Source organism: Lipophrys pholis, assembly GCF_963383615.2.
Source record: "Lipophrys pholis genome assembly, chromosome: 7".
Lineage (NCBI taxonomy): Eukaryota > Metazoa > Chordata > Actinopteri > Blenniiformes > Blenniidae > Lipophrys > Lipophrys pholis.
In genome coordinates, this window is record NC_137638.1 from 2,439,272 (window position 1) to 2,463,912 (window position 24,641).

Below are 24,641 nucleotides of genomic sequence, written 5' to 3' on the forward strand. Positions count from 1 at the left end.
TGTTACATATTTGCTTAACTTTTTAATTGTTAACATAATTTTAAAATAACAAGTTTTGTTTTATGAAAGTTTGCAAAAAATCTCTTTAAAAAGAACAGAGGGAAATAAAATAACAAAAATATTAGGATTTTCAAATAAAGTTAATGGGAATAACTTCTAATACTTGAGGCAAAGTTTTTTTTAAATAAAATAAGTATACCTTTTAAATATTAAAACAAATCAAGTTGCTCAAAAAATTGCCGGAGAACAATCCGATGAGGGTTGTTTTTATGTCTCTATGATCAATCATTTGTCGATTCTCTTCTGACATGCACACGGGCTGAGAAGAAATTAAGATTATTTGCCAGAGTTACCTGATTTAAACTACAAATAATTTTCATTTAGTTTTTTTTTTCCAGAAATACAATTTATCGCTTTGTGACCTCACAGCATAGTTGCTGTGTGATAACTTTTCTTGTATTGTATTATTTTTGCCAAAATTGTTTTGCTGAAATTTTCACATTGATGTATTGATTTATGGAGAATTTAAGCTTCAAGTATGTTTTTGTTTTCTGTCTGGAACAATGCGACAAGGAATTCCCCTATGGCATAAATACTTTCTATTCTATTCTATTCTATTCCATTCTTTTTTTTCCAACTATATTACGTTGTACTACTTGCTAAAGCATAACATTATTATTTAGTTTTGTTTATTTAATCGTTATTATTGGTGTTGTTCTCTCGTGAGTCTCTCCACCACCCGGAAACATTTATCGTCAAACCGTGGTTCCCCCCCGGAGATGTTATTCTGCGACACATGCTAAACGCTGCTAGCGGAAGATAAACATGGCAGAGGTGAGCTCGGAATTGATTTTTTTTAAGTATTTCTGCTCGTAGCAGCTGTGTTTGAACAGATTTTCTTTGGAGTTGACGATTGTAATTTCCCGGGAAGACGTTTGTAAGAGAAACGGAGAGAAACGTCGTGGAGCCTTTAAGCTTGTTAGTTAGCTTCTGAGCTAAAGGCTAAAGAAACATTGAATGTCACTTTAGTGACGATGAATGTAATTTTACAAACATTTCTTTCTCTCCTGACAGCTCAATAAAAATGGAGCGGTTTTGATTCACGTGGTTGCAGGTTGTCAGGATGTTAAATATTTTCCATAAAGTGAAAGAAGGCAGGATACGTGGGTGCAGCTCAGTTAACTAAACAGTTTACATTTGCACATTAAAATACCATGGAGAAGTTTTGAGTCAAGTTTTAATCTGTGGCATTTTCATCCACACAATCTTTTGCTTGCTACTATTTCTGGACTGGGGTGCATTGTAGATCATCTACACATCCACAGCTCATCACAGTTGACAATTAACCTTCCATGTTTGTCAATTTTATTTTTATAGCACGAAATACAACACCGTCATTTTAATACACTTTTACTGAGAAAAACCAGACAAGCTCCTATTTAACAGGAAGAAACCTGCAGAATCAGACACAGATGTGGGGACTTTCGAACAGAACCAGATTCAGACGTGGATATTTCTGCTGTTCCGGTTTGATTCTGGGGTTGACAGAGAGAAAAGGGATCAGACAAGACAGATCGTGGTGAAGGAGACAAGCCCTGGTTCTTGTCGTCTTTGGATTGTGTGAAGAAACAGGACTTCTTGGAGAAAACGCACAGATCCTCAAGGGCTTCGACCCTCCCGCCACCATTTATCCTCTAATACTACAGAAAACTTTACATTTCTGCCACATAACTTCAAGTATTTTGTTTGAATCTGAGTGTTTTGCATTGTCGCTCTTTCAAAATGTGTTGAGTCTCAGAATAGGCAAGGCAGAAGGATTTCTGTAGCACCATTCAGACACTATTCACAGCTTTATATAGATAAAGGAAAGACATAGAAAAAAAAACACTGAAAAAGGACTGTTGTATTTAGTGCTGTATAAAAAAAGTTGTCGACTCAGAATCTTAAATTTAAGCGATTAAGACGAGACTGCATTAAAACAAATAGATTAAGAAAGACATGAAAAGGAGAACAAATAAAGTGAAAATGTTATTAAGATAAAGATGATAGCATAAGTAAGATATACTGTTTATTTAAAATCCTGAGCAAATGATGTTTTAAGTCGTGATTAAAAAGACGTGAGGAGGTTTGTTCCACAGTTGAGGAGCTGAGGATTAAATCTGCTTCACCTCGTTTCTACTGACTCGAGGAACACGTGGTGAAGATTCTTTGAATGTTGTTGTGTCAGAAAGCCTGTCTAAATAAATAGAAGAGTATTTCTCTTGGTCAGTCCACAAGATTTTTTGCAAATGGCAATAAGTATTTTTATTTGTAGCTGACATAATCTGCAGTGTTTCACAATGAAGGTGAACAATGTTAAAGTTACATCATGCGCAACACAAACTAAGGTATCTCCATATGAATCTTTATTTTTCTGTGCTCGGTCATATTTCAGACTCACAGCCTGCAGGACATGAGGCAGCAGGCGGCCATCGCTGCCAAAGTCTTCATTCAGAGGGATTACACCAACGGCACGGTGTGTCAGTTCCAGACCAAGTTCCCCTCTGAGCTGGAGACCAGGGTAGGTTCTCCTCACTGTCCGATCATCACAAACTGGCCTCGTGTTTCATCTGGTGGACTGACTGTCGGTTGAAACTGCAGAGACGCGAGTGAGAAAGGGAGAACAAAGCACAAAAACAATAACGTCATGTTCTCGTATTTCCTCTCAAATACCGTCGTCGCAGTACTGGACGACGTGATGTCACATTGCATGTTTACCGAACACACTTCAGACCCTGTGGTTAATCTCCTGTTCTTGAACACATCACGTCTACACAGCACTGACGAAACACTTGCTGCTGCAGAAATGTGGTAATTACAGGACATTACCCAAATTGAAACATGTTCTCTCTTCAGCTTTGACTAAAGCAATGTGCGTATGTGGTGCACTCATCAAATTAGCCCTTTCTGGGCACAGATACAAAGACACACAGACACATTTCAATTAATTGAACATGCAGCCAGTATGTGAAGTCAACCCAGTCGGCATCACCGCGCTCGGCCCTGTCCTGACGTGACCCTGCGGGGGAAGTGGGGCTGCAGGCGGGTGTCGTGTGACGCCGCGAGGAAGGAGCAGCGGGTCCCACATTAAAGCCGCCGCCAGCCAAAGCGGCTCTGGAGTTCGAAGGACGGGGAGCTTCTCGAAACGTTCGCACCACATGAAACGCGCAGCTCCACAGCACTCCTAACCGCTCGCTGGTGGTTTATTGGCACTTCCCTCTGGGATGGGTGGTCTGCCATGTTTTTCCGGTGCGCACTGGGTTCACACAAACACGGCGAAGGAAGAATGCTTTTCCTGCTTGAGGTAAAAAATAAATAAATAAAAAGCTTAATCCCTCTTTCATAAAAATGTTTGCCCACATCTATACTTTTCATTGTGTTGGTGTAATCCCTCGCTTTTAGTGACATTTGCAGCGGAGTTCCAATGAGCTGAGCTGCTTCCATTTGTAGGACACTTAATTTATGTCCGTTTTTATGGATGTCTGCAGGCGGCACCGTCAGAAAAAGCCTCCATCTTTTCTTGAATCAACATGAGCCTGATTTAGTTATGCAGATGGACTTGTTTTGTCGAGGTATGCATGTTATAATATTATCTTTGGCGGCCCGGGTTATTATCTTTAGTTGCTCGTTTCTGTTTGAATGCTTTTGGGAAAGGGTGACAAAGGACCTGGGAAATCAATCAAACATATTAAGAAAGTAGAGCCCCATTTCTAAAATGTCTTTCAAGTGAAAATGCAGAACTCTTTTTTGCGTTTTGAGCATCTGTTTGGATGAAAAACTTTTCTTAAACAAGAATGATTAATTTTCACTTGAAACATGTAAACAGAGCCTTAGTTTAACATCTCAGAGATTTATGTCATCATATCTGAATTGTAAAATTTAAATGGTGAACAAAGGCTCTGGATAGTAAATCAGCGACGCCCGAGGATCATTGATGCATTGGGCCCTCTTGTTGAATTCCTCAGACACAGGGAGCAGAGCGTTGGGCGCTTTCCAGAGACTCGGGAGGCCCCCGGTGGGCTCCTCGTCTGTTCCTGTTTGAATAACTGCCTCTTTATCCTCGGGAGAGATCATCCGAACTGTTCTGGACCCCGGTGTCATATCGATGCTTCGGTCAAAACTCTCCCATTCCAGCCAGCCACCACACTTTTCCCCACATTAGGGCTTCATTTTTATTTAATCATTGAAACCATGTAACCCAACAACTGTTGAGATGCGTTTTCACCGACACCAGAGCTCGTCCTCACCACCAAGACGGTTCAACCTTGAAGAGTCCTCCTTGGATCATCATTCTCTGTGTGTTCGTGTTCGTGTTCGTTCCCTGCTGCCCTGTCAGTTATTAAGTGGAAACATTCACAACGCACACGGCCAAGGCATCCTTATCATTTGAGGAGGTGCTTCCAAATGCGGGAAGGAGGCCCAGTATTCCCTTGATGTACGACCAGTCCAAAAAATATTCGAGCCTCATTTATCTCGAGATGGAAACAACAGGAGAACACGATCCGGTGCTAAGAAGACGGTGGTGTTTCCACTCAACGTACCCGGGCGCTCGCACGCCGCCGTCCAAACGCACCCCTGGTTTTTAACCATTTGCTCTTTCCTCTGTGTGTCTGTGTGCATTTCAGATCGACAAACAGCAGTTTGAGGAAACGGTGAGGATGCTGAACAACCTGTACACTGAGGCGGAGAAGCTGGGCAGCCAGTCGTACATCGAAGGCTGTCTGGCCTGCCTCACGGCTTACACCGTCTTCCTGTGTATGGAGACTCACTACGAGAAGGTGGGTCTTCACTGCAGATTCACGAGACCGTTGGGAAGACTGCTTGGCTTTTAGCCAAGGATGTAAATAAAACTCATGTTGGACAGCAGCTGTGCATCAACAACAACAATGCTTTGTGTTGAGCTTGGTGCAGTACAGTGGATGTGATGGAATGTTCATCAGGCTTACAAAATGTAGAAAAGCTTCAAAACATCAGCAGGACCTACTCCACTGTTGACACTCCAACCCAATGACCGATGAGTCAGCTCAGCCAACAAGCCCCCCTGAAGAAATTCAATCACTAATAGTGTAATAGATACCATCTCCTCCTGACATGTGACGGGATAATACTGATTATCTCTTCATGATTCCACCTGATGGTTGCAGCAAGTGAGTATTCTGTTCTCCAAGGCGAGGTATCAGAAACACAAGGAGTATTGGGTTTGACAAGGGTGAAATTGTAATTATTGGACGAGTGTGTCAGAGCAGAGAATGTACAAATACTGATGAAAACATTAAAGTTAAAGTTCCTCCACCACAATCCACACGGGAACAATTGAAAATGTCAGTTTTAGTTGTCGATGTAAATCTCTAATATGTTGTCAGTACCTTTGTGATCATCACACTCACACATGTTCATTTGTTCATGAGCTCCTGACTTACTGCAGGAGCCGCTCTGCCTGGGGCCTCCTTCTTTATCATTACAAATGCTCTTTACAATATTACATACAAGGTCACTCACACATAAACATCATACAGGTAGAGTAGGTAGACTGGTAGAGTAACTTTTTTAAATTTATTTATTTATTTATTTTTTTCGCCCTTGTCCTGTTCGGCAGCTTGGGCCAACAATATGATGTGATTGACAGCCTTCGGAGTCAGAACAGTTTTTGGTCTTGCAACAGGGAGAGACCTGGAGTCTCCTCCTGTTGCCTCCTCCGTCAGAAGTTGGCATGGCTGCCGTACACGACCGGGGGGGAACGCTCAAAGAGAGAGAGAAGAGAAGAGAGAGAAGAAAGTTGAGGGGGGAGGGGGGTGGGGGGAAGGGGATAACATACAATGTCCTTGTTGTGCTACAAATATTATTTGCAGTTATCACACTGATCCAAATACTTTCCAACTGTTTTTGGATTAAACCAGCCTGAGCAGCTCTATCTAGACAGTAGACGGTAGAGTAACTTTAAACCTAACCCAAAATTACCAGATTGAGTACTGAAGCATCCTGACACTTGCAGCAAATCCTTGTCCTGTGTTTCGTTTGTTTTATTGTCCGACTTCCCATCCCAGCCCCAATGTAAACGGGGCCTGAGGTGTAAATGTGAGAGTGTGTGACCCCGTTAAAGTGGTATAGAAGATGGATGAATGGGTTATGCAGAGTAAAATATTTTTGTTAGAGAAATATGATTTCCACCTCTTTACCAAAGTCTGCCGGTTACAAATCCATCCGTCAAAAACAATCCCGATCAAAGTTTTATCCAAGCACACAGATGTAATACATGTGGAGTTTTTTTTTATAAAGCAGCAGCATGTTGAGCGCTCGCAGGGAAGAAGAATTTAATTAAATCAGTGGACGTGTTGTGTTAAAGCGATTCCGTTTCCCCAGCTCCACGTTGAAAAAGTGATCTGGCCACTTAGAGGTGGTAATCTGGGAGGATTACTACATCAGTGGGAAGTTTATTGGATTTTCACATTAAACACCCTTTCTCCAGCTAATTTAAATAAGGAATTTGACACGTCTCCTTTCATAGTAACAGCCTGAGGAGCGTTTGCACTTGAGGAAACGCGTCTTGAACTGGTTTTCCTGCAGTGAAATCTGCTCCGGGGTGACTGAAGCGGCTGCTTGACAGGCAGACAACTCACACAAAAAGATTTAAGTTGATTGATTCAAGAGTATATGTATAAACTTAACATATGCATGCATTTAAAGAGCCCAAAGTTCTGGATTAAAAGATCAAAATGTGCCACAGTTTTCTTATGCCACTGGAAAGCCAGTTTATTTATGCTGCTCATCCCACACAAATGGATTCTTGTCAAATTTGGTTAAATTTTTTTATATTGGAGAAACAAAAATGTCCAATGTTTTTTAGATTTACAGAACGAATTGTTGGAACAAAACAATAATTTACCAGACAGACATTTCCTTGGCTTAGTGCATGATTTAGATTTAGACTTACGAAATAACCGAGGACTTCTGTCGTCTGAATCAGTGGACGATGATGAGGTGTTGGCTTTCAGGAAGAAAATCATCTTTCATTCTTAAAACATCACTGAAGGTTTACGGCACAAAAAAATAAAGAACATTATGACCAAACAAGCACTTAGGTCCCGTTTACGCGTCAACAATTCAAGTGAAAATGCGTCGTTTCAGAAAAGTCTTGCATTTGTTTTTGCGATGTCCGTTTACACGGAAACACTGAAAACGATGTAGTTAACCTGCCAGGCCACCAGGTGCGCATGTGCAGTTTCAGAAACGTTGGCTCTTTACTCCGGTTCCACGGAGGTAAAGTCATAGTCATAGTTTTTGAAAAAAAATCCGCTATGGGAGCCGTTTTTAAAAAGTTGTATCTTCAGTGTCTCCCAGCTCCGCTGTGATGTAAACAAACACCCCAAATACACAACGACTGTTTCACTATTGATGGTATCGGCTATTTTACTGCCAAGAAAATGTACTTGCCATCAATATTGGGGTGCAACCTATTAAAGTTTTTGGTCAATTTAAATAAAAAGTAACTTCAAACATTGGGGACAATTGGTGCTCATACCACAATTTGTTGTGTAAAAGTATTGAAACGTGGTTTTTAGGTCCAAAGTGCATGTTTGCTGCTGCTCGGAGACACGACGACGCGGCGTGGAGACGTCGTCGACTCGTCTCTGCGTGGAACCTCTTAGCTTGGCCGTAAATCTGCAGGTTTTTATTGCTTCTGCGAGAGCGTGCAAATAAATATGATTGATCCATTTCTAAAATCCCCTTTTGGTTGAGCTTATGCGGAATGTAAATGAATCCGTATATCAGCGTAATCCCCTGAATTTCTCTTCTAATGGACAGGAGTGATCTGGGGTGAAAAACATTTGGCTTGGTTTGGGGTTTTATGGGCACTCATAAAGTCAGGCAAATTAAATGTACTGATCATTACCAAAGGAAAAAATGGAGTCTGTGATTCAGCTGCTCGACGCAGGAATGTGGCGTGTTTTCTTTTCTTCTTTATTTTCTTTTGCTGAATCTTTTGATTGCAATTCCTCCGAGGACAGAGCTGCTGGATACACCTACAACAAGAAACTGTTATTTATTGTTCTTCAGTTTTGGTATTACTGTATTTTCTGGAATATAAGTCCCACTTTTTCTGTTGTTTGGTTGATCATGCGACTTATATTAAGTAGCGATTTCGTCATGAAAATATACCGGGACGCACCACCCTTGGACCACTAGGTGTCGCTGTATGACGGCAGAATGCTGCTACTGTACCACAGAAAAACCTCCATTGTTACTGTATTTGACCGACGGCACAAGACAAAAGGAAGCAAAAACAAAAGGCACAACAGAAAAGAAAAGGCACAACAGAATTTGAATTAGAAAAGAGAAAATATCAACGAAGCGTCAGACAGAGTTCAGAGTGTGACAAACTCATTTTCATGACAATGCATGAAGTGAAAACGGATTGTTTTGGGCATTTTCACGTTTTAAAAACGAGAGAACAGTGCGCTGTTCACGTTCCAGCTCCTGGAGCTCCAGTCTTTCTTCATCGTTTTAGTCCAGCCATCATGATCGGCTGTCTAGTAAGAAAGAAAAGTTTCTCCACAGGTGTAGTAAATGTACACTGTTGGAAAAAGAGTGAGAATCACAAAACTGCATTCAGTGTCATGAATGAATCCTTCTTGCACATAGGCTGAAATATTTACTGTGACCGTAGTGAGCATGTGCATCAGCAGCGTTTCTGAAAAGTTACGTTTTTGAAGTTTCCACTGAGGCCCCGTTTACACGACAACGTTTCATGTGACGACACCTAATCCGTTCAAAAAATGGTTTTAAAAGTGTTGCATTTACACTGCAGCAGCGGACACACTGACAGCGATGTAGTTAGTATGCTTGACCATGGGAGGGCGCTGTTACTTGTTTTTGTAATGAAACCACAGAGACGTGTGCCGAGATCAATATGCTATAAACGTGTACAAAATGTAAAGTACCTGACTCAACCCGTCTCGACTATTAAACTACTGATATGGACGATAAAACTAGAATACGGACCGCGAGCAATACCACTACGGGGGCGGCCATGTTTGTTTACAAGTGGATGAGCAGAAGGAACTATTTATCATGGGGGTGGGGAAGCACATGAGCAGTAACAGACTCTATAGCCTCCATCAGTCTGCAGGGGGGAATAGCGACCGTGAAAGAATCTTTCCATCTTGGGAGCCGGGATGAGAAAGTTGCGGATGCAATGGATCTGAACACCGCTGTCGTGTAAACAGACCCCCCCAAAAGTGAAGAAAGTTGTCTGGATACACTCGTATTCGTTGTGGCGTAAACGGGGCCTGAGATGGCGTCGGAGCGTTTTCAGTGACTCGGAGCACCGAGGTCGTTTGATCAAGACTATTCTAAACTTCCTGGTTAGTTTCCGAACCTGTACGACCTTCGCTCAGACCTTCACTTTTAGAAGCAAAACATTCGGTGAAGCTGGTTTTAGCCTCTCCGGGCTGCTGGATCTACTTCCAGGGGCTCTGAATCAGGTCAACGATCTCAACCTTTAACTCAAAACACCTTTTCTGTCTGGCTTTTATGTAATGCAACTCGCAGCTTGCAATCGAAGGGTTTATTGGTTTGATGTTTTTGTTTAAGGGTCAGAAAAGGCTACGGTTACGAAAGTCGGACCACTTTTCTCTGAAATCCACTCAAACATCCTTTTCTCATTCTAACAACTTGTGACACAGAACATCTTTGTCATCTTTGAGTAATTAAGATTAAATAACACGACTGCGCGCGTCAAAAATACTCTGCCGCTTTTGCTTTTTAGAATTCTTTTTAGATTATGTGATTGATTTACGTCAATGGGAACCCAAACAGAACAATGTAGGAATCTTTCAGAAGTGGTCTCAAAGCTGTTCCGGAGCCACTTTTTGTTTTTTTGACAACACTTTTATATTTGATGTTGACACAACCTCTACAAACTACCTAGTCTAATCAGGATACCTGTGTTTCTTTAAGTTTCATTACTGTAGGAGAGGAGTGTTACAAACCTGCTGTGTTTTCAGTGCTTCGGCTCCCTTTTTCATGGATAACTTTTATTACCTGCTGTTTCTTCAATGTTACTGTGTGTTTTTTAATATTTGTATTTAGTTACAAATGAGTGAGAATCATTAGATTAGAAATTTGAAACGCTTCTACTGTGAGTGCTCGCCGTGGTAAATAGTTCTCCTTTTCACTTGGAACGTTGACAAGGCAAGTGCTGCAATTTCACAGACAGACAGACAGACAGACAGACAGACAGACAGACAGACAGACAGACCAGACCAGACCAGACCAGACCAGAATGTTGTGGGAGTCACGCCACTCTGGAGGCCGCCATGTTTATCGTCCATCCTCTCTTTACCACAGCGGTGGTGCAGCTTATCTGCCGTCCACACGAAGACGAAGCGTTTTCAGAAAGTTCCACTTTGTGATCCGTTTCCAAAAAGGCTCCGCCTTCAGAGGGTCCGAGCGGCGTTGTCGTGGAAACGGGCCATCAGTCACTACCTCCTCAGTAGCTTTTAAAATGTTTGTTTTATCGTTTCCTCGGTGACGTCAAGACAAGAGTGAGGGGCGTGTTCTAAAATGTGACTGCTGCTGCTGTTTTCTTCTAGGTTTTGAAGAAGATTGCCAAGTACATCCAGGAGCAGAATGACAAGATCTACGCGCCGCGAGGCCTCCTGCTCACCGACCCCATCGAGAGAGGCCTGCGAGTCGTATCCTACTCTTTCTGTGTGAAGAAATGCAACATGTCTCGAGCGTCCGTGCAGCTTTCACCCAGCTATTGCATCAGAGCACATTTGAAGTCGCACTGCCAACATTAAAGAAACACATTGGAGTTTGAAAGCCGCAATGTTTGCGCGACGAAAAACAATGTTGTTCCGCTCGAGCGAGGACGTACGGGAAGAGAGGGATGGTGTGCTGAACATTCTGGGTCAAACGTTTTAGCTTGTTAAACCGAGCCGGAGACCAGGGAATGTGAACGTAATCGGGCGACGGTTTTGAAGTGGAACAAGGAGCTCTCACAGCGACCTAATAGATGTAGTGATTTACAGGCCTTCTGCCCCCGCTAACTGCTGGCTGAAAATGGAAAGCAGCAGTCAGCGCAGCTTACAGGAAATCCAGCGCTATGTAGGGATACACTGTAAAAACACCAGATAAAAGTTAGTATGTAATCCATAGCATCTGCATTAAATCAGCGGGTGCACCAACATCCTGGCTGTCCCCGTGTGTGTGCGTGCGCGTGTGCGTGCGTGTGTGTGCGTGTGTGTGTGTGTGTGTGTGTGTGTGTGTGTGTTTGTGTGTGTGTGTGTGTGTGTGTGTGTGTGTGTGGTGACTCAACGTCCCAATTAATTGCAACAGGGCAGCAATGGGAGATTAAGGATAACAAAATATGACTGAAATTGTTTGCAGCTGAGTTTTGTTCCCACTGCTGCCTCGTGGCTTTACGGGGTTGACAGTGATCTGGATTATTTCTCCAGCAACGCGGAGCTGCTGTGCTGACTTTGGCACCGGAGCGCTGAGTGATTGATGGTGAACGTCTCACCTGAGCTGCGGCTTTTAACATCTGAACCAAGGAAACGTCGTCATGTTTGTAACTGTCCCATCATGTGGCAACTCAATTTTACCATCTGCACTGTGAAAATGTGCCTTTTCCATCCAGGACTGATGGCTTTAGAGGATGTTTTATAAATTACTTCCTGCCCCTTTTTCAAATGTTAAAAGAGGCCAATTATCCTCATTTTCAGTGTTGTTTTTTTAAACATTTACAGATTTTATTCCCAGGTTAAAAAAAAAAAAAAACTTGATCTTTTTCACAGTTCACCCAGCTGTTTTAGTTTCTGTCATCCCAACTCATGTAAGCCCACTATCATCTGTTCAAAAGCTTGTATTTCAGCTGCACTGAGCCTGCAGTCATGATCCATTAAGTGCCTGTAATTTAACTCCAGCCTCGGCGTCTTCGGGAAATTACGACGAGCTGATGTCGGCATGTCCAAATCAAGCGTCGCCACAGTCTGAGATTGACTCTTAAAAGTGTCACTGAGATTCATGACATGATGAATTCTTCATGAACCGAATGCTGGGACTCAAAAACATGTAACTCTGCAGTGTTGTTTTTTCCATAAATAATGTTTATGGGACATATTTTAAACCTTTTCAGGACGACCACATGTCCTTGAGTCAAAATGACATGAAAACCCCCCCGTATGCATCGATCCCCTGAGACCAACCCGTCACATTTGGTGTCTTATGACGTTTGATACCAAGTTAGACAAGACAAGTTTGATACCGAGTGTGGCTCATGGATCACTACCAACACATCTTATTTTGTAAGTATTTATCAACTACCCATCAAGCGCAAAGGCGACACTACAAGAAAACCAACTTGAATAGTTTTCTTAACTTTCCCAGATTATTTTGAGTCCTCGTGTGGTTTTATCACCACTGAATGTTGCGTCTGCCACTTGGCGTTTGCTTTAACTGCAGGTTGAATACAAAGTGCCATTTGTTCTCCTCCTGGCTTCCACTGATATTATTTCTCTATGGCATCTTTCTCGACGGTGTCTTTTATAGCCAACTGCACCGTTTGTTGTGTGCCACTGCCCAATTCAGAGGCAGAGTTCTTTTCAATTGTTTGAAGTATTTTTAATACTATTATGACGTCGGATTTCTTTTCACGAGGTGAAACACATTTAGCAAACTTAGTTCATTTTTAATCCGAGCGTTAGTGAATTAACTTGGTTGCCTGTTAGCACGGTGCTGTATACATTGTGAATCAGGTCATAGTTTAAACAAAGATGGAAAAACGTGTTTCAGAGGTTCATCATAATTGACTGAGGCGTGGTTACACTTAGAGACCAGGATTGTGCACACAGACATGCTAATTGTCGAGCCGTTCCTGAGTTATTTCGTGTATATCTTGTTGGTTAAAATTGAGCCTTAACCCTCGTTGAAATACTTGGAAATTGGACATTTTGCTTCCACAAATGTACATATAATCTCCCACTTATATGGAGTAGAACGGTTAATAAGTCATTAAAGTGACCCCCAAAAAAAATCACACATTTTGTTATAATATCTTGCAAAAAAAAAAGGATTTTTTGTATACTTGTGTATTCGGTCGATTTACTGTTACAATTTGGGAACAAACAGGAAGTTGCCCAATATGGTCAAATGAAGGGTTAAAACCTTAAAGACCCCACATGAATAAATAGGGTCGACGTGGATCAGTTGGTAGAGCAGGTCGTTTTCCAATTGGACGTCCATCTTCATGTCCATGTGATGAAGGGTCATGATGCTCCCAATGGTGAGAGAGACCCTCCATGGCTCCCATTACCATTGGAGTGTCACTGAATTCTCCTTCCAAACAACCTATGGCATCATCTTACATAAACAAGGAATTTGCCCCTATAGATATTTGGATGGATCCCTCCATACTCACACTGGCATCTCTTCTAACATTAAAGAGTTGGCGGTGGCAGTTGCACCCTACGTCAGTGTTCTTGCAGTGTTTACCCGTCGACATGAAAGTGACAGTAAAGTACAAACTGTGCAGTCGAGCCTCCTTGTCACCACAACTGCTTTGTTTTTGGTGCTGCTCGGCCTGGTTCTCAGCAGACTCACAATATTACTTCACTAAAGACCATGAGAGAGAGGGATGTTCTCCTCATGACGAGCGGGATGTAGAAGTTCTTAAAACTTGTTAGCCTGCAATTACGCGACAATGTATGTCAGATGTTGCGACGTATTGCAGAAGTGTACATGTATCAAGGGTTGTGTATTGAACTACTCTTCACAGGGAGAAAACAAGTAAACAAATGTGTTACTCCTGTAATGAGTTCCTTTTAGCCCAATGACCTCGGTGCTGATTTTGAACCCCGTACGAATTCCCAACGTCGTAAAGGGACAGGCATCGCTTAAGGTGCAAACCACACTGCGGGCTTGTGAAACGATCAACTTATACGAGCTATACAGGTCTTGGACAGCCAATGCCAGGTCCGCGTCGGCCTCTGCCAACAGAAACACCCACCCAGAGGCTTGGAAGCGCACCGCTGTTTCCACTGTCCAAAAAGTCAGTTTCATCCTCGGCTGAGATGCTGAAGAATATGAGCCGCAGCTGCAGTGTCGGCGCATGTTTTCCTCCCCGGTTTCCTTGACCCAGGTTGATGTAGATTGAAGTCACCATCTTCGAAGACCGAAGCCTGACCAGATAAGAGCTGCCCACGGTGAGTCGCACGATCGACGCTCCAAACACGACGTACTCGGCGCGATCAGCTGCCACAGCCGAGCAAATGTTCTCCAATTTCACAGATCTATTTTTCCAATTACAAACCACAAAGGAGGTAATAAATGTGGGCTTGCTCTCTCTCTCTCTCTCTCTCCCCCCCTCCCCCCACTTTGCCCCCGCTGTCCGCCGCCCTCATGCTGAAAGCTTGCCCGGCATTCTCAGAACAAACCCACATCAAAGTTTAAAGCTTTTTTTCATCTGTGAGTAATATCGCCTAACTGCTTCAGCACCGGGAGGCCCATTTCAGACGGTATTTAAGGGATCATTCCGCTCACTTTACGACTCCGCGGCGCTCGCTGCGTCGTCATGCGTTCACTAGGGGATTCACACACACACACACACACACTCGCGTCCAGAACCAAAACCCAACGGCTAAACGCCAGAAGCACCACCAAGTCTCCCATCAATACCATAACCACGTCCCTCCTGCTACACGTATGTTATTAGCTGCAATCAAACAATTATCACATTTTAGTCAAAATGGCCCATTTCCTTGTTATTTTGCCGCCCGCTGGGTTTTTACCACACAGATGTCTTGTTGGAGGAAGTGGGGGTGGGGGGGGTTAATGCCTCAAAATCAACTAGAAAGACAAACAGAAAGCAAAAATATGTTAGTGGGGTTATAATTAAAGTGTGTCAGTAAAGATATAAACACACCTTCTCCCTCTACCTCCTATAAATTCTTTTTTTTAGTGTTACGGTTCGTTAAAGTAAGAAACTTCCTCCAGCCGGCAGATTAATTTATATTCAGTCCTTGAGAGGTTACATTTGTCAGTCTGTTGATATTTGAGGATTTAAGTTAAACGCATTGTCTTTGTGTTTTTTGTGTTCAGATAAGTTTCACGTTCAGCGTATGTGTTGTCCAGGATTATTGTTGTTGTGTTTCCGTGTTGCTCCCATAATCCCTGGAAAAACAAACAAACATCTGAAGTCATTTATTTACTGTAACTTGTCCGGAGATGTAAATCAGAGAGTGTTTGTCTCTCTATGTTTGTCTTGTGACGTTCTGCTCACCTGTCCACGGTGTCGTTCTTATTTTTTTACACACGCACACTCAAAAGTAAAAACAATAATCGGCTGTTTTTAAAGCCAAATTTGACCTTTGCGTTTCATAGATATCATTTATTAACACTCCCACCGGGCAGGAAGACTACAGTTTTCCTCACAATTCTCCCAAAAACAAATAATTGTGAGTTCCTGGTAGTTGTGAAGGTTTTCTAGAACTACATTAATACATTCAGTTAAAACACATAGCAGCAGTACTGTATAGCTTTTTATCCAGTTGGATACCTTCCTAACTGGGGAAAATGTGAAGCTTCTTGTGGTGTAATTTTCATCTTGTGTGACGGAAACACCTTCCAACTAATTTTATATTATATAAATACGATAAGATTTTTTTTCTAACACTATTTGATTGGCATAAATGTCCTAGAGGTGATTTGATACAGGAACGGCTCCGGTTCCAACAACAACAGAACAGAAATGTGACCCGGAGCCGCTCGTGTTGGGAATTCATAATGCAAGTCAGTCGGTCTTTGTGTATTTGACTTGTTGATATTCCTCGTCTCAGTAAACTTTCTCATGTGTCGTCTCAGCCTGGGTGAACGCTCAAATTCCACCGAGCGCGAGACGTTTCCGAAGCATTAAACTGCTCGTTGGTTGAAAATCCATGATGGGAAAGCCTCATTAGACCATTTCCCAAATATCACTCACCGGGTGTTTTGAGTTGGGAGGACGTTGGACGTGGATTGGTTCAGTGAGAGACGTGTTCAGCGTATGACTAACAAGTTGACGGTACTGAAAGCGCAGGCTTAAACGGTTCCAGCTCTTTGACCTTTCCACAGCAAACAAACCAGCTCTTGGCCATAAAACTGATCTCACGGCGTCACAGACTCCTGGCTGATCTCAACCAGAGGACCGCTCACGTCAGCGTGCTGAGGTAGCATCTCTGAGCGGGCATTTATAAGCTCCGTGTGCAAGTAAAGAGTAAAGCCCCACATGATCTCTAGGAACCAGCTGAACACGAGCTGACTGGGAAGATCTACTTCAGGACACATTATAGTTGGTGTGCGGTTTCGTTGAGTGACTCTCTGGCCTCCAGTAATCAGCATGTCCTTTCTCTTTAGCAAAATAAGAGCCGTCCACACGGGAGCGCCATTACAGGTAAACACAAGGCGCCGTTTAGGAACCGGAAACCTTTTTTTTTCTTCTTTTTTTTAACACCGGTCCCAGAGTGGGGAAATTCTGAAACCCCGTCTCGGCTTTGAGGTGTGGACGGCAAAGACGATCATCTGTGGGGAAAAGTTGCCAGAATCCCCCCGGCCCCCTCCACGGTCCGCGATGTCCCCTAATAACCACAACAATCATGGACTACAAGCTCCAGGTGGAGCGTCAGAAGCTACTACTACTAACAGGAGGAGGAGCAGGAGGATAGACCTATAGAACTCAGAGCAGGAGTCTACTTCTAAATTCTATGTGCTCCGTGTCTTCTTCTGTGTTTCTGGTGTGTTTGACTCGCTGTATGGATGGAATATTTGTTTGAGAACGCCCGAGAGGAAAAAAGCTCGTTTTGTCTCGTGCAGGCGAGGACATAGTCTCATGAATGTCCGTGAAGAACTCGGTAATGAGAACCGAGCAATACAGCGAGTTACCAGTGACCGTTGTTCATTTATGACCCCGTCGCTGGCTTCAAAGGGCAAACGGTCTTAAGAAATGTGTTTCACAAAACCAAAATCTCTGTCCTCCCTCCTTCGCTCACCCTGTTGTAAAACCAGTTTTATCGTCCCGCCGCGCTTCGTTTCCTTCCCACAACACACTCTGTTTGCTTAAGATGCTAAAACGTTGAGGATCGTCGCGCAGTATGGCCGTCGACCACAGATGGATTTTATAAAAATCTGCAGGTCTCCCACACTGGCGGGCCTCTGAAGAACACGTCTCGTCCCATAAATCCTTTCATCGTCTCTTAACGGTAAACCCCTGTCTGTCCTCTTGTGTGCAGAGCAGAATGAGACGGGGAGGCTCATTTAGAATCGCACTGAAAAGTACTTTGCACAGAGGCTGGACGGGACCCAGTCCCGCGCCGTAGCCCCGCCGCTGCCATCACGTAGAGCAAGACGTCCCCTGTAAATACTTTACCGGGGGGAATGTTGTGTTTGGCTGCCGCTTCGTGACTGTAGACCCCTGCGGACGGGTAAAGCATTGCCCCACTACCGTACAGACGCACGCGGGGAATAATCTCCTCGTATGAAATTCCTGCCGAGCGCCTGCATACATATACATGTCCTATTGAGGAATGTAAACCCCGGACTTTTATAAGTAGCTGTTGATAGAGGAGTATGTTGGAGCTCTGCCACAGTCGGACGGGGAGACCACAGACTGAGTACACTCACAAGAGTATCCATCTTTCCCAGCGTTGAGGCCTCTTCGTCCTGCCAGGGCCTCCACTCTTCTGTCTTCTCCGGGCTCGGACTGATTGAGCCGCAGATCAGGAAGGAGTCAACCTTTTCTTTTCTTGCCACATTGATTCGTCATTAACATCTCCGGAAAGCAGTAATAAGTCTGCGTTCGTTTGTCACACGAGAGAGAAATGGGCTTTCAACCACCAAACCAAATGTACCATTCCCATTAGTCTGAGCGTGAGACGGGATTCTATTATCATATTATCACCACCCTATTTACTGACTAAACCTTTTTTCTTTGTGGAATATTTTGATATGACCGATGCAATTTATACTCCGGTCTGACTTATACTCTGAACAGTACAGTATTTTAGAAACATATGGAATCATTGGTAATACTATTATCATTGTCTTATCCTGTCCTTTATTTCTATCAATTCCGTGCAAAACGTTTTCATCTTGACGTCCTGAAACTGCTTTGAAACAAATACCTGCAGACGGCGCTGGCAAACTGCAGCATGCACACAGATAACTGTTGTATTTAGCATTTTTACGGCAAGTGACTGTTTTTCTTTGGGTCACCAGATGGTTGAGTTCACTTCACTTATCACCAAATACAACACGGTCAACTCGAGGCACTTTTCCAGAGAAAAGCTCAACTAAAAGCCCAAAGATAGTTAAAGAGCATCGACGATCGGATAATCGACCTATAAGAGCGAAGACGATACGATAAGGAAAGACCATACTGGTAGAAAAACCCTTACGCAGCGCGTTCAAGTATTTATCTTTTAACACCACGAATTCAACAAATCTGCAGACTTTAAATTCTGCCGTTTTACCGTCCCGCAGTTTTGTTGATTTTATCCTTGTGGACTTTAAATTAATTTGAACTTGCCAGAGTTTCTGCACCCGGAAGCTTCTCAGAAACAGAAACCAACCGGTTCGGGCGGGAAGGCTTTATGTCCAACGTCGAGTACAGATGAGACTTTAGCCGACTTGTTGTTTCCCTCCTCCTTACGGCTTCTTTGATTTGATGTCTGCGGCTCCATTTTGATCGTTTGCAGCTCCAAAGAAGTCAGTTAAACTATATGGAGGACTAAATGTGCCGAAATTAAATAAATTCAAACACCATTAAATTATTATTTAAATGCATAATTAATTCATTAAAATACAAATTATTTTCATCTAAAAAAAAACAAACAACATATATAATTATTTCACTATTTAATACATTTTTTCATGGTCTAAATTTGCCGAAATTAAATAAATTAATTCACAAATAAGTCATTAATTAAATGTGTAATTAATTAATTAAAATTGGAAATAAATATATAAATGTCATTAAATCATTAAAATACCAATTATAAATTATTTCATGGTCCAGTGGTCTTTTATCTGTCAAGTCGTCCATCTAAAGACGAAACTGAACCACGGAAATAATTGGAAGATGCTGGAAGGAACTGCTGAACAATTAAAACACTTCAGTTCCAACGTTTGATTTTGTGTTTCATGTTCAAACCGGAGACGTGCGCCGAGACGCGTTCCCCCTCTTATCCAGCGTGCCTTCAGAACGCAGGCATTTTAATCCCCGAGACGGAAATAAAAAGCGAGAGAGAGAACCGGCCGGCGTCCTTTGGCTGCTCTCGGGCTTCCTCCCCGTCCTCGCCCCTCCGTGGTCGAGGCTGAAGGCCGAGCGGGATTAGAGCGGGATTCTTCGGCGCTTCCCGGGTGGACAGCCTGATGGATCGGCCCCTGCTGGGATCAGAACATCGCGAGGAAAAACCAAAGAAAAAAAAACTAAAGTTCTTGGCTCCTGAGAGTCCCGACGACCCCGCTTCCATCCAGCGGCGCCGAGTCGTTGGGTCCGGACGTTTGCTCTCCCGATAACGTGTTTTTCTGGCTCGGCGCAGCGACTCCCCGCCCGGCCGCGGCGCACCAGCAGAGCTGTAAATTAGTCTGCACACGCCAGGATATTCGGTGTCGGCGGGGAATGTTGAACACGGCGAGGACAGAGGAGGGATTCATCGCGGGTTTGCGGTGCTGTCTGTTCATTGTCTGGGGAGAGTTTGTCCTCGCCTGCCATCAGTCTGTCTTTGCCTCAAGAAAAAGCCTTTAAAAAAAACATCTTTCTACACAGTGTCCATCATTTGATAATATTTGACGTAGCAGTTGCTGACTCGGCCATAAAGCTCGACTATGAACCCTCCGGAGTCCACCATGTTTGTTATTGTCCCTCTACTGAGCATGTGCAGAAGAGTTGTTTACTAAAGTCCCGGTGCCCATGAGCATCAGCAGCGTTTCTGCCGTCAACAAAGAAGACGTCCAGAACGCGAGGAAACTTTTATGTTTTCACTGGAAACTGGAAAATTAAAAAATTTAAAAATGGTTGCCGTGGGAACGGGCCCCGCGATCGTACCTCACGAGAAGCCTGCAAGATTGTGATGTTTGGTTCTCTGCCGCAGAACAAATCCAGAAGCAATCAGCTGTTTCCTTCGTCCTGCGTCTCTGTCAGACTTCAAATAAAGAAGGATCATCGCCACATGTCAGCTTCCTTTGACGCTTTCATTTTACACACCTCAGCGTCATACCTGGTTTTCTTTGTCTTTTGAGTTTATTCTTTATATCACTCCAGTGTCTTTTTATCGTCTGTTTCTGCCTGTTGTGTTGTCTGTTTGTAACTCGACTTCTAGAAAATTCCCAAACTACGGGAAAGAAGGAGAGTTTGCACCGTTACAGCGGTGAAACTACTTAAATCAAACGCAGAAGACAAAGTTGAACATATTCAGATTGAAAGTTTCCTTCCTGTTCTTTTTCCTGCAGTTCCTCAACCTGGCCACCAGATGGTGCTCCATGGTTCTGATCAGTGTTTCTTTGTTTCCGCCTGCAGCCCGAGCCGATGACGGCGCCCGCCTCCTCGATGACGGCGCCGCCCTCCTCCTCCTCCTCCTCCTGCACCCTCCACTCTGCGTCTCTACAATCTGTGCACATCGCTCTCCTCGTAAACCAAACCGTTTCCTCCGCGCGTTTAATGGCGTTCCGTCACCGTGGCTTTTTTGTTTTAGTTTTTTTCGCCGGCGTTTCCTTCAGATCCGTCACATATCTGTATCGTGAGCACAAAAGAGGAAGACACAACAGTTTATGAAGATTGAAGCCGTTATATTTCAAAGTAATTGCCACTTTTTGAATTGTAGAATTCGTGCTAATTTATCAACTTTTATATAACCTCGACTCCTTTTTTAAGAACGGAGGGGAAACACAGGGTAACGCCACCTTCTACTAAACTTTCTCTTCACTTTATCTGCACGCGTTGCACCTCGGTTCGTCTTCCTCCCGCATGTTCCCCCAAACATTCCGCTCACACACTTTATTTTCAACATTTCTTCACTTTATATGTTTATGACCGACACAAACCCAGTCCTGCTCGCTCTGTGTTTAGCATGTCAAACTGTTAATGCAAGCACTCCACTCATATTATCATTTTAGTTATTTGGGTTTTTTTTTTTAAAACTGTGCTATGCACAGTGTTAAGTGACTACTGTTCATTTTGGACTCACGCCTGGTGATGAATCCCTCGTATATTGTGAGATTGCCTTTGACCGAAGTATTAAAAGTGCTCTTGTTTGTTGACGGTGCCTCCAGTGGCTTTGAATGTCCTTTTGTTTTTTAAAAGTTTAGACGTGGCGGTCACACCAGGAATCCAATGAAAAGTGCTCAAATTGGCATCGGCTACATTGGTATCGGCTCTGTTGGTATCGGCTCTGTTGGTATTGGCTCTGTTGGTATCGGCTCTGTTGGTATCGGCTCTGTTGGTATCGGCTCTGTTGATATCGGCTCTGTTGGTATCGGCTCTGTTGGTATCGGCTCTGTTGGTATCGGCTCTGTTGATATCGGCTCTGTTGGTATCGGCTCTGTTGGTATCGGCTCTGTTGGTAACGGCTCTGTTGGTAACGGCTCTGTTGGTATCGGCTCTGTTGGTATCGGCTACGTTGGTATCGGCTCTGTTGGTATCGGCTCTGTTGGTATCGGCTACGTTGGTATCGGCTCTGTTGGTATCGGCTCTGTTGATATCGGCTCTGTTATCGGCGCATGCAGTTCAGTTTAATCTCAATGGAGCCTTATCACCATGATATACAGACAAATCCTGAAAACGTTCACGTTTTATACTTTTTTCTTTACAAAATCTCTTCGTTTTTTGTGCAAAAACAAGAATAATCATGTGAACTCATCGATACCCGAATACCGATATCTCAGATGCCACTTCTGTCTTTCATGTAAAAGTGTCAGTATTTACACCGTAGTTACTGTTTAAAAAAATAACATGTTATTGATGTATAAATGTTTAAATACCTTTTTACGATCATGAGCGTCATTTCAAAAATTGGAACGTGTTCATATGATGGCTAACCGCGAACAACAAAGTATCGATACCAAAATACCGATACCACGTGAAACAAAAACACTTAAGTTCAAACTTTCAATATTTAGTTTGAATTACTTGCTAGCATTGCTAATTTCTACTCATACGGCTAAATAAGATCGATATTAGTTTGACGTTTAGTCACTTCTCTCTCGTGTGATTAGCGATACTTTTACAGTAAACGACGGCCGCTAACGCGATAGTAACTATACCAAAATGTCGATACCTCCGATGCTACATACATAAAATATCGATATTTACACTGTAGTTGCGCGCTATGCTGGTTAGCATCACTACTTGTTCCTCCACGTATGACTAGCGATGCTAACACAGCTGTTCAAGTCCCTGGCTCATGACGTCAGAGGCTAACCGCTAACACATTGTGTCAAGTATCTTTTTAACGGCTTTAATTTTAGTTTGACAGGAAATATCTACAATGTGGTTTTTCGTACCGCTTAAGCTCACGGTGTTAGCCTCGCACACTCGTCCGAAGTATCGGTATCGATGATTTACCTGGTATCGTATCGCACGTCGCTACATGAAAGAATCAAAGGTAGTTTACTCACTATTAATTCTTAGCGATCTACCTCCAGGAACTGTTGTAACTTCAATCGTGAAATCGTTTACATTTATTTTTTATTTGTGCAAAGTCATCCAGATTAAAACCTTTTTGTGTGACTTAGTTAAAAGAAATAAAAGTGTTGCACTTATGTGATTTTTACATGATTTTTGATTTGTTTAAAGTTTTGTGCCACTTCCTGGTGTGACCGAGCCTAAAAACTAAAAGATAAGAGTTTGATTTTAGTCTCGTTTACGTGGCGCAAAGAAGCTAAAAACCCGCGTGAGCGTCTTGTGAATGTTTTCCGACAGAAGCATCAAACCGCCACATTTTCTAGTTGTTGTGTCGTCTCGTCTTTTATTTATAGCAGAATTTTATCTCTTTGATTTTTTTTTTTCTCTCTGTCGACGTTCAAATGTTAAATGAAAACTATACTCTAACAAATAAATCATGTACATTCTTTTTTACACCCGTCTGCCTCCTGCTTTCGTCTGCGCAACTTTTATGAGCAGATGAGTGACTTCTTCAAAAACATCAGCAAAGAAATAACATTTTTGGACGTCTTGATGACGTCTTGTTGCAGTTAAATTTTTCAGATTCACTCCTGAAGGAACTCAAAATGTGTGAAACATTAAAGTTCAACAATTTACATCAGGATTAATCAGAAAACGGGAGTTTATCAAATAGTAACTGTTGATTTTCAGGCGTTTTCTTCAATTTGTGGACATTTTTTCCTTAATTTTGACTTTGTTGCTGCATATAACAATAATTTTTGTCAAATTTTGTAATTGAAAATGGGGGAATAGGACTTTAAAAAAAAAAGCAATTAAAACAAAACTTACAATTATTCATGTTTTTAATCTTTTAATCGTTTTAAATTAAATGATGGGATTTAATTATTTTTTTTTAAATTTAAATAATTTTTGTGGAAAGTGTAAAACTGACCAAAATTGTACATTTAAATTAGAAATATCTAAAATTTGATTAAACAATTTAACACATTTCAACTTGACAGTTTAATTTCTCAGTGTTGCTGCAGTTAACTGAACTATACAGATTAACTGGTAGTAATAGTTGGCAGGTTAAGTGTGTTCAAATATTCTCATTTTACTCAGTATAGATAAGTTAAATATCTGATTAAAAAGTCATATTTCATCATGTTTGTCTTCTGTATGTTTGACATTTTTTGTGTTTTTGCTGCTTCAAGCTGTTTAAGGGAATGTTTTATAAGAATTTTCATGAATACAGTATTTCTATACTTTTCTATGAATTCTCAGTGCCGGAAACGATGTGATGTGCTCTTCAGGCCACCAGAGGTCAGTGTTGCACCACATCAGAAGCTCAGCTTTGTGAGTTCAAGTTGAGGATTTAAGTTGGACCAGGAATGTATTTTAATGTTTTATTAATGAATCCAGTTTAATTTTACCCCTTAAAGCCCAAATAATCCCTCATTGATACCGCTAATCCTGCGTGACTGTGAGGAGTTTATAGTCACCTGCACATTGTCAGGGAGATTATTATTATTGTTGTGAGGTGACGGAGCAAACCACTGCACCCATGTGAAGCCAGTGAAACAACCAAGAACATTACTATGAGTCACTTTGAATAATACTTTATTTTAAATAATTTATGTATTTGAGCAGATTTTCTTATAGAATAATTGACTTTAGAACAATCTGCTTTAATAATATTTTTTCTTTCAAATTTTAAATGATTTTTATTAAGTAATTTATTTTTGTCATATTTTCTTAAGGGAATCTTCTAACTGTATTACATTTTGTATTTATTCATTTATATCTTTTTTCTACTTTTTCTTGTTTATTCAACATACAATCATCCATAATAAAAAAATAAATAAATCTAGTACCCGAAATCACTTTTGCGTCGATTATAAAAGAGATTTATATACTTTATTTGTATTTCAGAGGAATATCTGGGCAGGAACTAGTTGAAAGTTCCACC

General features: G+C 42.2%; 1 protein-coding gene across 1 annotated transcript; it reads left to right on the plus strand.

The window, feature by feature from the left end:
- The first annotated feature begins 775 nt into the window (after positions 1-775).
- Positions 776-23,147, plus strand: LOC308111729 (golgin subfamily A member 7-like). Its single transcript, XM_080466739.1, has 6 exons — positions 776-834; positions 2,435-2,560; positions 4,665-4,817; positions 10,632-10,733; positions 14,190-14,243; positions 20,591-23,147. Exons 1-5 carry the CDS (start codon positions 826-828, stop codon positions 14,229-14,231), a joined length of 432 nt encoding a protein of 143 aa, XP_080322865.1. The 5' UTR covers positions 776-825; the 3' UTR covers positions 14,232-14,243; positions 20,591-23,147.
- The last annotated feature ends 1,494 nt before the right edge of the window (positions 23,148-24,641 follow it).